This window comes from Equus quagga, chromosome 13, assembly GCF_021613505.1.
Source record: "Equus quagga isolate Etosha38 chromosome 13, UCLA_HA_Equagga_1.0, whole genome shotgun sequence".
Classification (NCBI taxonomy): domain Eukaryota; kingdom Metazoa; phylum Chordata; class Mammalia; order Perissodactyla; family Equidae; genus Equus; species Equus quagga.
In genome coordinates, this window is record NC_060279.1 from 33528193 (window position 1) to 33541954 (window position 13762).

A 13762-nucleotide genomic window follows, 5' to 3' on the forward strand; every position below is an offset into this window, starting at 1 on the left:
ACTGGATAAATGCTCCTTGATTAGTGATCAGAGGTGTAACTGAGGAAGAGTAATCCAGTAGCAGCGTAGGAAGGATTTGAGGAAAGAATGGAGACAGGACATGAGTAGGAGGCTGATGCAGTGATTCAGCCAAAAGGCATTAAGGACCTGAACTAGAGGAATAGACCCAAGTAAGAAGTCCACAGCACATGGCATCAGATGAGAGTTGAGATGAGGAAGGAGGAGAGTTTGAGAAGATCCCAAGATTTTCAGTGTGGTAACTCAGAGGATGATGGCACTGTAAGCTATTTGGGAAACCAAAGAGGGGCAGCAGGTAGAAGAAAGAGGAATTGTTCACATCTGGAAATGAATGCATTTGGTATTAGTACCCCAAAGCTCTTTTCAGTCAGTTTGCTCTTGCCACAGAGAAAACAGATAAAGTTCTTTGCTCAGGGTTGCTTCTCTGCGCTGGACGCCAGTCCTGTAAAAAAGCATCACTTTTTATTTAGGAGGTGTGCAGCTCTTCCCTGTTCCCTCCACCCCTGCTCCTGGAGGGGTCAAAGCATCCTTTCTAGTCACGTAATGTGGCACTCTAGTCCACTCCAATGCCCATAGCTATTTACAGGGCTCATCTTCCCTCTCCATCTTCCTGCAAAGGGAATAGCTGGCCTAGAGGAGAGCTGGGACTGATGGCTTGGGCCTTGCTTTCTCACACCTTTCTTTTCTGAAGAAGATCAGCTCTGAGCTAACTACTGCCAATCCTCCTCTTTTTGCTGAGGAAGACTGGCCCTGAGCTAACATCCATGCCCATCTTCCTCTACTTTATATGTGGGACGCCTACCACAGCATGGCTTTTGCCAAGCAGTACCCGGGATCCGAATGGGTGAACCCTGGGCTGCCAAGAAGCGGAACATGCGAACTTAACTGCTGTGCCACTGGGCCGGCCCTTCTCACACCTTTTGAAAAAAGGATTTATAAACATCTGCAGCATTAATGGAGCCTGTGTAAACTTGGGTCTCTCCCACTCTGCCGTGGCTCTGCCTGAGGGTCTCCATGAACCTGGCCTGTCCTGTAAGGTAGGCCAAGGTTCCGGCTCTCACTTGGCCTCTGCCTGTCCAGGTCAGGCTTCCAATCATGCCTTTACGCAGTCTTTCTTAACAAACTGTACTCGGTACTGGGGAACAGGTGAAAGTCAGAGTCCATGGCCTTAAATTAAGAACTCACAAATGGCAAACAATGGTAAACTAACTACTGCAAAGCATGATGATGTTTTAAAATAGATATGTGTACAAAACCATGCTTAGTAAACCCACGCTGCGGTGGGGGCAGGGAGATAGGGAAGATGCACTATTTCTCTGAGGGTCAGAGAAGGCTTCAAAGGGTGTAGCTAACACTTGAATCGAGTTTTGAAAGATAAGTAGGAGGTTATCAGGTAGGCATGGAACAAGGCAGTGTGAAAGTAGGTCCCAAGGTAGAAAGGATGAAACAGTGAGGCTCCTTACAGGGCTAGAGTCCAAGGGCTGTGTAGAAGAGTGGCAAGATTGGAGCCAAGAAGTAGGCAGAGGCCAAATCTTGAAGGGTCTTGAATGCTGGGCTCAGAGGCTTGCAGTCTATCCTAAAGGCAGTGGGGAGCTATGGATCAGTTCTAGTCACGAGAGTCACACACAAGTGCAGTGTCCTTCCTCCAGAGCAGTCCCTTCCTCAGGAAAGGCTCTGATAAACCATTCGTGCTGGAGAGTAAATGACTCGTGAGCTCTCAGGTAGAGAAAGCGAGCTTTAGGTCCTTCTGCAGGCATGAAGCAGCAGGTGCGAGTGGTATTTGCTGAGGGAACATGCTAGACAGCACTGTAGGTATGACTGGCCTTTGTTTTAGGGAAAGAATCATTAGTTCTTCTAGAGAAGAAAGGTTAATTGTCTTTCTGTCTCTTCTCACCACTTGGGGGCTGGTCTTCAGGATCCTTCACGCTGTCCCTGGTGTCTGCCTGGGACTGTTTTGGGGCAGCAGCACCCTCTAGAGGAAAGAATATGTGTATTTCAGGTGGGGCAGCAGCAAACCATTTCCAGAGCTTTGGCCTATTCTCCCTGGAGGCCTGGCCAGCTTGGGGGTGGAGTGTAGCTGATTGTTTATCTTGCTTCTGACTGACCACCATGGAGAACAAAGCTGCCTGGCTGTGGGAGGTGGTACAACAGCTGGGAGCAGCAGATTACAGCTGGAGGAGGCAGATATAAAGGTTGGCAACAGCAGGCATACAGCTGGAGGCAGCAATCACAACAAAGACTTTTAGCCAGTAGCCAAAATCTCCAGTGCCCATGAGTCTATAGCCTTAACACTGGGCTCTAGAAGCTCCAAGCTCTGTCTTCTCTGCCTCAGCTATGATCCTCTATACAGGATAACACAGAGGCGCCTCCTGAGAACATGAGACCCATGAGAATGAACCTGGGGTACACAGAAGCAGTTGCTACAATTGAAAAGTTCTGGACCAGGAGCCAGAAGACCTGGGTTCTGGTTCTAACTCTCCCACTAATCTACCTGGGGTGAATCTCTCTGAGCTTTAGTTTCTAGTGATGCCTTTCCTACTTACCTCATAGTTTGGGGGTCAAATTACACGTTTTATTAACTGTAAAGTGATATATAATCATGGACTATTATTTTGGGAACAATAAGCAAGTTTTCCTTGGGCCCCAGAGCTTCCATTTCCCCAGATATTCCAAATCTCTTCTCAACACAAAGCAAGTTAGGACTTTGGTGAAGGATCCTTGAGTGTCACCATCGAAAGTGCGGGGTCGGGGTGGGGTGGGTAGAGATGGGGACAAGGAAGCAGGCATCTTGACCCTCCATGACTATAGGTGGAAGCTCAAAGACAATCTTTCGACCTCGCATCCAAAGCTTTAATCTCCTTTATAGAATGTCTGCAAAGTGCTTGTCATCCTGTCCTTGAACACCTCTGGGGACAGGGCACTCTCTACCTTTTGAGAAGCTCTTTCCACATTTGGACTGTCCTGATTGTTACAGTATTCTTTGTCATATCAATCTGGAATCTTTCCCCCTGTAGTTTGAACTCACTGGTCCTGCTTGTTTCTTTTGCAGCTCAAAGAACAAGTCCAAACCCTTATTCACATGATAGCCCTTCAAACCAAACATTTGCACACAGCCATCATATCCCTCTGATTGTCTCTTCTCCTGACTAAATGTCCCCATGTCCTCCAACCATTTCTTATGTGATCTGGTTCTGAATCCTCTCATATCCTGAGTATTCTCTGATACACGATACTACAGGTGTGGGATGAACAGAGCAGAGCAGAATCAACTACTTTCTTATTCTAGATACTTTAATTCAACTAAAGTATCTTAAGATTGGTTGCATTACTTTTTTGGCAACCAAAATACAAAGATAACTCATAGTGGATTATTTTCTGCTAAAGTGCTTAAATTTATTTTCATGGTACTGCTTACTAAATCACATGTTCCCAATCCAGAATTTGCTCAGGTAATTTTTGGACCCAAGTATGTAACCCAACATTTATCCTTTTTGTTAGATTTGGTGCACTCATGTGGCTCCTTTTGGAACCTAATTCTGCCCCAGGTCTTACATTTGTGATCCGTCCCAGCTTTGTGTCATCCACATAATTGATGGCCATGTGTTCTATAGTTCTGAATAAAATTAGCGTTAAGAACATGGAATAGGGCAAGGCCAAGGATAAAGCTCTCTGGTATATCACTAGAAAACTGACTCTAGGCTATTATGATTCACTCACCAGTACCACTGATTTTTTTAAGTCACTGAATTAGATTAGCATTCTGTTCATTTTTCTCTGTTTTATCTCCAAGGACATAATGAGATCTTGTCAAAAATCTTGTTTAGATACACTTTACCTATTGCATTTCTCTGATTTGCATGTAGGAACTTTGTCACAGGAGGAGATCAAGTGAGTTTGATGTGACTTGTTCTTGGGAACCTCATGCTGGGTCCTGTTGATAACTTTTCCCCCACCCTGCCAAGTACTCACAGTCTTAATGCTCATTCTAGAATCCTGCCTCAGATCAACATCTTACCTGTTTGTAGTTTGTGAAATGTACCTCATTTTTCTTTTTGCAAATTAAAATTATATTCACTCATCCACAACTTTCCAGCACTTCCTCTGTTCTCTGATAGTTCCTCAAAATCCCTTATAGAGGTTTCACATCTTTTTAGGAATTGGAGGATCAAATGAGAAGGCATGCTAACGTGTAAACTTTAAATGGTATACAGATGCAGGCATTTTGGTGGTTTTTAAAATTATTATTACTACCAATGAGTACTAAAGGGCTTTACTTGGGCTGTATGTAAGAGTTCTTCAAACTTCAGTATTACCGAGCTTCCCTTTTGCTCTGAAGTAGCCAAGGATATTGGGAAGTGGATGGCATCCAAGTCTGGCTGAGAAGTCTCACTTGTACAAAAGTTCCAGGTGGGTGGGGGCTGGTAAAATGGGCTCCTGGTGGCCTCTAAACCTTCTGGGATTCTCATCTACTGGTGATCTCCAATTTAGTGCCAACTTGGGTGAGTATATGAATGGACCCAAACAATTTAGAGCTTTCCAGGGGTAAGGCCACAGGGAAGATGGGGTAGGGGAGCAGTGTGAAGAATGATAAAATGCAATGGTTCAGACTTCTCGGGATGGAGAATGTGATGAGCCTCTCTGTTCTCCAAGAGGGACCAAACTCCCCAGAGACTACCCTGCTCCTTCCCAGAAGATCTGGCCATCAGATCCAGAGTTCAAGTCCTCAAGTGATTAAAATTCTTTATCTGCTGGAAAAGTACAAGTTAGTCCTTGGGCAAGGGTGCCAGGCACCTTGTATTAAGTGAGCTGTCTCCTATTTCAGAGCCTTGTCCCACTTTCTACTATCAGGACAAATAGCAATCCTGAATTTGAGCCTGTGCAGACATAGCCACTAACTAATATACACTCCTAACTCTCCTACTTCACTCAGTCAAGACAATTTTGCCACCTACAATCTGGCATTTCTCCCAGTCCTTGGGAAAATGTTCCAGTGCTGCCAGGAAGCATCAGCACGTTGTTTCTCCTCCACCATTGCTTATTTCTTTTTGTTCAGGTCTTGTCTGTGCTCTTCCTAACACTACCCCAGACCCTAACACAGATGATGCAAATAGATAATGGTGATGGTGATGATGACGATAATAGTAGTGAAACGGGCTGGGTGCTCGGAGAATATCTTGAAGGGTGAATTGAAGAAGAATGGGCAGTTTCTGCTGTTTTCTGAGCCACATGAATATCTTAGTATCACCAGCGAGTATTGACTTGGGGCTAGGGGAGAGAATGGAGAAATTAATGGTATGTGTGTGTTAAGGGGGATTGGCCTGGAAGGATTTCCATGGGATAGTCTTTCTTACTGATGCCATCCATGAAGGTGAGGAGGGATCCTATTTCAGAATTCGAGATTTTCGCAGAACTGGTTTTGTGGCAATTGGAGCCCAGTAGAGCCCTCTTTACTCACACCTCCACCTTCAAAGAACTGTGAACTTATTACTCTTTCTTCTCTGCCGCTGTTAAGAATTACAAATATCAGACTGTATTGGAATTATTTGAACATGCCTTTCTCACCAGGCTTTGAGTTCTTGGAGAGCAAAGATGATGTCATTTTCATCTTTGACTTACTGGCATCTTGCACAGTGCCTGGCATATAGCAAGTGCTCAGTAAATAGTTGCTAATAAAAGAATAAATTGGTGGCACCAAAATGAATGTTACTTCTTCCCATTGGTTGGTGGCTAGGAGCTGGCTGGATTTCTGCTATAACCTCCATTATGCTGTCTTGCTTCCTCCAGATGACATCAGTTGCCAAGGTGTATTACAGCCAGACCACTCAGACAGAAACCCGGCCTCTAATGGGCCCAGGTATACGGAGGCGGAGAGTCCTGACAAAAGATGGTCGCAGCAACGTGAGAATGGAGCACATTGCCGACAAGCGCTTCCTCTACCTCAAGGACCTGTGGACAACCTTCATCGACATGCAGTGGCGCTACAAGCTTCTGCTCTTCTCTGCAACCTTTGCAGGCACCTGGTTCCTCTTTGGTGTGGTGTGGTATCTGGTAGCTGTGGCTCATGGGGACCTGCTAGAGCTGGGCCCTCCGGCCAACCACACCCCCTGTGTGGTACAGGTGCACACACTCACTGGGGCCTTCCTCTTCTCCCTTGAATCTCAGACCACCATTGGCTATGGCTTCCGCTACATTAGTGAGGAATGCCCACTGGCCATCGTGCTTCTTATTGCCCAGCTGGTGCTCACCACCATCCTGGAAATCTTCATCACAGGTACCTTCCTGGCAAAGATTGCCCGGCCCAAGAAGCGGGCTGAGACCATCCGTTTCAGCCAGCATGCAGTCGTAGCTGCCCACAATGGGAAGCCCTGCCTTATGATCCGAGTCGCCAATATGCGTAAGAGCCTCCTCATTGGCTGCCAGGTGACAGGCAAACTGCTTCAGACCCACCAGACCAAGGAGGGTGAGAACATCCGGCTCAACCAAGTCAATGTGACTTTCCAAGTAGACACGGCCTCTGACAGCCCCTTCCTCATTCTACCCCTTACCTTCTACCATGTGGTAGATGAGACCAGTCCCTTGAAAGATCTCCCTCTTCGCAGTGGTGAGGGTGACTTTGAGCTGGTGCTGATCCTAAGTGGGACAGTGGAATCCACCAGTGCCACCTGCCAGGTGCGCACTTCCTACCTGCCAGAGGAGATCCTTTGGGGCTATGAGTTCACACCTGCCATCTCACTGTCAGCCAGTGGTAAATACATAGCTGACTTCAGCCTTTTTGACCAAGTTGTGAAAGTGGCCCCTCCTAGTGGCCTCCGTGACAGCACTGTACGCTATGGAGACCCTGAGAAGCTCAGGTTGGAGGAGTCATTAAGGGAGCAAGCTGAGAAGGAGGGCAGTGCCCTTAGTGTGCGCATCAGCAATGTCTGATGGCTTGGTTTCCCACCGCCCCATCCCTCTGGTCTCTTTCCCTCTTTTGGCAGCCTGGGTAAGGCATATTACTCAGGCTTACTGGAGAGCCCCAGAAACACCCATTTTCCACTCCCTCTTTAACTCAGTGGCCTGTGGGTAGTCTAGGCCAATTGGAATCCAAGTTTTCCTCCCATTGTCCCCTTTTACCTCGTCCCACTTCCACCCCAAGATACACACCTCCTTTAAGCCAGGATGGGGGAAGGAGAGGGAAGATTAGGCTGAAGTGGCTTAGAAGGCCTCAGCCATGCTTGGAGACTCACATTAGGAGGACCGTGCAGTTGGATGGATAGACTCCCCCCCACCTCCCGCCATCACCAGAAAGTTGGGTGACTTGAGGCTGGAGCCCCCTTCCTCTCTATCTTCCCACCTACCAAGTTCCCTAAGGCAAGACTCTCTGATGATCCCTGTGAGGTCTGTGCCCTTGGAAATATAGGAATCTGAAATTAATTTATCGTGGGTTCTCTACCAACCTGTTGAAAGAAGTTAGGGTTTTTCATGGTGTAGTTAATTTCTGTTGGTAACTCTCGACTATAACCTAGGAACTTGGCCACTACTATTTTCCTCTTTCTAGTTTCTCAAGTGGACCCTTTCTTAGCATACCCAGTTATCTCATAGATGCCTCTGTTCCTGCAGGATTGGAGTTAACCCAAGAAATACAAAACATATAGTCACACCTACCACACCTGCACCCATTCTGGATTCTGAACTCTTCAGTGTGGAATGAATAATGCTGAACTGTTGTCCAAAACCTTGGACCTATCCTCCAGGCAGCCCTGGGATTTGTTTCCCTGTGCCTTGTGAATGGGATGATCCTCACCAGTATGTTCCCCTGGAAAAAGTCTAGTGCTCAGCCCCATGGAAAGGCCTAGAAATGGTGTTCCAGATTACACTGTCCCTGGCTTCTTGAATTCTTTCCTGCCCAGCCCAGCCCTCTCTTCCCTTAACCCCAACCCTTTGCAGGGAGGGGAAATACAAGGACCTCCCTCTCAACACTGATGTTCTACTAAAACTAGATTCACAGGGGACAGATTCCCCAGGAAAGTTAAACCAACCCCACCAAGTGGGATGAGTAGATTTCCAGACTGCTGTATGGAGCCTCTGGGAAATGGGGATGTTTTGTTAAGGTTTGGGCAAAGGCAGAACTCTGGCTGGCAGACACTATTCTCCCTATTATCCCTCCCAAGGCCCTTCTGAAAAGTGCCAGCTACTTCATTAGGTAATACTGGGAGGGAAGGAAATTATACCTCCTGACCAAGTAACCACAGTCTCCCTCAGCCATTTCTGAGACTTGGTATAAAATGAGTATCAGCCTCATCTCTACTTTCCTCTGCCATGAGGCCAGTTTTAGGCAAGTTAAAAGGTGTACTGTAAGAGATCTGACTCAGGCCATTCCTTGTTCCCTTGTGGGGACTGTGGTTGGAGTCAGGAAGTTTATGTATTGGCACCAGAACTTTCTCTAAAGACCCAAATCTCAAGAGTGCTTCCTGGTCTCATTTAGTACCAAGGAACATCCTCCACCTCAAAGTGGTTTGGCACAGAATCTCTATATCAATCAAGTGGCAGTTTATTTAAGGTGGATTCAGCTACATACATATCCAAAATGTGTACATGCATCTGTGTGCAGAGGTTTGCAGAGAAACTCTAAATTTTGAGGCTGGACCCACGGTCACCACTCATTACAACTGCACAAGATCCTCTTATATTGATCTCTCCTTGAACTCGATTAACTATATCTTAATGAAGACCCTTGATTCTCTACTTACTATAAACCCCACCACTGCTCCCTAGCTCTCAAGAAAACAAGAACCAGAAAAACTTGAAAATCTAAAACAGAGAACAGAAGACAGAGCCAGCTTCTGAGCTCTCAACATTATTCACCGTTACTCACCTGATTTCTTTCAATGTCTAAGGGCAAAAAGTACGGCAGTGTGTGTGAGTGAGTGTGTGTATCTATATCTTCTTATCCATTAGCAAGTTATCCTCCGTCTAGTTTTTTCTGCACACAGCTGCATCCTTCCTGAGGGAATTTCTCTCTTCCCATTCCCCTGCTGTCTAAGCCCTTAGACCCTGCACAGATTCTTGGATAACAAAACGAGAAGAGAACATTTTCCGACCTACCCTTTCTGATTGTCCTCCATGATCCCAGACTTTGCTCTAAATTGCACTTTAAATCATACTTTTTAATACAACTTAGCTTATTCTCCCATAAGCCCCTCAGAGAATAACATGCCCCACCCTCAACCCTTAATGGCTTTAGACTGCAGCCCCCATCTCCTCTGAGCTGAAACCCCCTTTCAAGCTATCGGACAAGCTTTAGAAGGAGCCAGGTCTGGTGAGAAATGGGCCCCCGATCACACCAACCATAGACTTGGAATGTCAGGAGAGCACTAGGCACAGATGTTAAGGGGGATTTCAGAGGATAGGCACGACAACTGATGGGGGAGGATACTCAGGGCGTGAAGATTAGAAAGGGTGGTGCTGGGGCACCTAGCGAAATTGATGAAACCCTGGAGTCTTCCTTGGGCTAGCAAACAAGAGGTAGGTGGAGGCTCGGGAATTAGGATATCATATATATGAAAGGTTTATCTAAGGAGAAAGAAACAGAGATAATATATATATATGTAGAGAGATGTATATAGATGTATATAGGACCAAATATAACTGAATGTACAGAAAGGAAATATTCAGAGATCTTAGCGTGAGACAGACGTCTTGCTCTGGTTTTGGGGTAGGACTCCCCAGATTTCCAGACTTAAAACCAGTGCACCTGGTTTCAGTATATGTGAGACACCTGATGAGGTCTTTCTGGTGTGATGATGGGAAAGGGAGGGCTGGAATCTGCTCTCCAGAAATAAAGAGGCATCCACTGAGGCTTCTGATAAACCCTGTTCTGCTGGTAGGACCAGGAAGAGGGGAGATAGGAGGAAAATGAGGAAGGGAGATACTCCATCCATGGAAGTCTAGGAGAATCCACTGCTCATGCTGTGTGCTTCTATCTCCAGAAGTGTCCTGTCACTGTAGCACTTTTTTTTTTTTTTTTTTTTGCTTTAAAATAAAAACACCCTTCTGTTTTCCTCTCTTGAAGTGGGCTGTATTTCCCCTTCTTCCACAAGGTGGGGGCAACTGGAGCTCCAGCCCTTGGAAGTGATGGCTATTAAACTGAGATGCTGAACACTGGTGTGTGGGAGGCACTGAAGGGAAACCTCAACCCTAGAATCCAAATGCCAGGATGAAAGAGCTGCTGGGCCGAAGATACTCCCAAGGCAGAGGGCCAGCCCTCTGTATGGCTGCAAGCTGCCCAAAGAGAATGCTCTCTATGCTAGAAGTCCCAATCCTGGCATTTGGGCATGGGGGAGAGGTAGTGCTTTGGCTTTGTTGCTTCTGTATGAAAATAAGGAGTGGGGCTACCACCTGCCTGGGGGATGGTGCAGGGACATGAGAGGCTTCTGAAATCCCTTCTGTGTACTTCACTTCGTTATCCCTCTGATCTCTGTCAGCTAATAAGACCATCCAGGGATTTCCCCATGAGGTCTATGCAGAGAAAGGAAGCCAGTTATACTATTGCTACAAGCTGGGGATACTGCCCTCTCCCCAGCGCTGCTCCCTTGGTCCTTTACCCCTGCTAGTGAACCTAGTTTATTTGTAAAATAACACACTACCTTTGCTGTAAAGTTAGCATGGGCCTCCAGGCTCAGTAATGGCCAACTCTACTGAAGCAGAAGTATCTAGAGATGGTTTTTCCATTCATTGCATTAAGGACTAAACCAGGTCAAATTTACTTAGGAAAAAGATGTGAGATTTTTTTGGTTTATTTTTGTCTGTTCAGAGCAACCTACTAAATAAAATGGATGAATCTCTGTTCTTTACTCTATCTTCTTTTAGAAATCTGAATCAATCCTATTATTAAGGCCTGAACTCATAGGCCTACCAATGGGAAAGGAGAGTCGAATGAGGCTGTGCTGGAAGCCTTTCTGACCATGTGGCCAGGCCTTTCCCCTTCATTGCCATCATCCATTCCCTCCTTTCCCACACCTCCCCTCATTAACTTTAGGATCCTTTAACAAATACCTTTCAATGCAGTTTTTAAAGGACATATTAAAAAAAATGTTAAGACCCAGAATCTGAAAATTGGTTCAGCTTAATTCAGGTAAGTCAAGTTGCTTTGGATCCTGGGCATTGTCCCTTTTGGCCAGTGATCATGAGCCCAATTTCCCTTCCATGCTACCGTGTAGACGTTCCTTATATATCCTCAAGGCTCTATAAGCCCATTCATTTAATTGTTGAGCATTTCTTCCCCCAGCTCTCAAAAGAATGGATTTCTCTTCTGCTCTTATCTATCATTAGCTTGCAAAAGGCCTGGTTTTCAATATCTAGCCCTGAATTCTCTCCGATGAGAAGCAAAAGATGCCACAGTCACTGACTCTCATTCCCCAGAAATGGAAGTACAGAGGGAGAAGGAGGGAGAAAACTGGGATTCTTATCATCATCAATAAATGATTACCTACAACATTTAGGAAACACCAGTTTAGGGATGAGTCATAAGACACAGATAGATAAATAAGATATATGAAATATACAGTCCCTTAACGTTTGAGGAAACTTACAAACTTGTGAGGAAAACAAGATAAAATAACAAGCAGCATACACTAAGGGTCAGATATCCCGTTAACAACATGTTCTGAAGAGTGAGACCTCTGTGGAAAACATTTCACAGGGACAGGCACTAGGCAAGGGATGGTATCAATCTAAGAGGTCTGGTTAGAACACATTTGACGTACCATTCAAGAAAAATCAGCAAATGTTTAATGAGTTCCTATTATACAGAAGGTGCCTTTCAAGTAACAAAGAAATAGAAGACATGATACATGCTATCGAGGGACATACAGTCTTACTGGGCTTTGTACCTGCTATTCCTTTGGTAGAACTCTCCCTACTGCCTGCCAATCCCCAACCTTGACAACTCTTACTATATCCATCTTAGACCGAAGCCCCCCCTGTTAAAAGCTATGATTGCACCATGGACCTCTCTTCATAGCACTTAACCACAGTGGCAATTTTACATCATTTGTGAATTTATTTGACTAATGTCTGTCTCGCTCACTAGACTTTAAGTGCCATGTGGATGGAATTCATGTCAGTGTTTGGTCACCAGTACAGCTGAGCACTTAGTACAGCACCCAGCATGTAGGATGCTCAACAAATGCAGCAGAAGGAAGGAAGAAAAGAGGGAGGGAAGGACCGTGCCTAAAGTTCGCAGAGCTAGTATGCAGTGGAGCTGGTATATCTGTCAAATGAACATAAAAGATTTAGATAACATATTTCATAAGCCATAATTGTTAAAAAGAAAAAGAACAGACAATAAACACCACTGTTTTGGGGAAAGAGAGATCACTTCCACTAGTTAAGGTCTAGGAAGAGTTTACAGAGGAGTTGAGGTTTGAGCCCAGCATTGGAGGACAAATGGTATATACATGAAGAGGTGGTACAGCATGAGCAAAAGCATCATAGGAAGAAGGCACAAAGCATATTTAAGGGATGGTTAATAAACCTGGAGTAGACGGCTTTCTAGGTCAATAGGTTGAAAAGGTAGGGTAATGGAGGGACTGAATATCAGGCTAAATAGTTTTTTTTTTTTTTAAAGATTTTATTTTTTCCTTTTTCTCCCCAAAGCCCCCCGTACATAGTTGTATATTCTTCATTGTGGGTCCTTCTAGTTGTGGCATGTGGGACGCTGCCTCAGCGTGGTCTGATGAGCAGTGCCATGTCCGCGCCCAGGATTCGAACCAACGAAACACTGGTCTGCCTGCAGCGGAGCGCGCGAACCTAACCGCTCGGCCACGGGGCCAGCCCCAGGCTAAATAGTTTTTTATTTTTTTCTATAGGCAGTTGGGAGCTACTGAAGATGTTTGAGGAAGGAAAGAATCTAACTAAAGTTCTGTTTATGAATATAAATCTGGCAGTAGAATAGAGACAGGAAACACTAAACCAGTTAAGAGACTTGCAAAAGCTTGGGGGAAGGTAAATGTTACAGATTCTAGTACAGTATAGGTGTTCAATATATATTATTAAATTGAGTTGTTGAAGGTCTAAACTAAGGTGCAGGATGCCGAGCATGAAAGGAATTAGGAATACATTTAAAAGAAATTACAAAGCAAGAAATATAAGCAAGATCTACAAAAAAAAGAAAGTGATTGATAGTAGTCAGAGTTCCAGCAGAAAACGGATGACACACTCAATGGGCTACATGGACAAGATATAACGAAGGGATTCTTTACAAAGGTGTGGGCAGGGTCAATAAACCAACACTCAGAGCCTCGCAACACTAGGACAGAGTCACAGTGAGAGAGAATCTCAGAGAGATTCAGACAAGAGATCAATGAGAGAAAGCAGAGGGGGAAATTAGAACTCATCATCAACACTGTATCTGCAGGTTAGCCACACAGTAGTTAAGAATACTCTGGGCCAGACAGACTTACTTTTAAGTTCCAGCTCTGCCACTAGTTGACTATGTGACTTAGGAAAATTACTTTATGTCCATAAGCCTTGATATCTTCATTTGTGAAGGTGGGATATCTACCTTACACATTAGTATTTAGCACAATGCCTGACACACTGCAAATAAGTCCTCAACAAAGCTGGCTATTAGAAATCATCATCATGATCATTTGCATAGTGATGTGCTGCCACTGTATGTATAGCTACTGTACTGCAAAAAGAAAAAAGTTAAAAGCAATTATTAATATAAGGCATATAATTACACCACGGCACATAAGAGGAC

General features: G+C 45.1%; 1 protein-coding gene across 1 annotated transcript in view; it reads left to right on the forward strand.

Annotated features, from left to right (window-relative positions):
- The window catches only part of KCNJ10 (potassium inwardly rectifying channel subfamily J member 10), a 31604-nt gene extending 20790 nt beyond the window's left edge, over nt 1-10814 (forward strand). The window contains exon 2 of the mRNA XM_046680734.1: nt 5803-10814. Within this exon, the coding sequence (XP_046536690.1) occupies nt 5803-6942 (1140 nt within the window). The 3' untranslated portion in view covers nt 6943-10814. The remainder of the gene's footprint in view (nt 1-5802) is intronic.
- Nucleotides 10815-13762: the final 2948 nt, after the last annotated feature.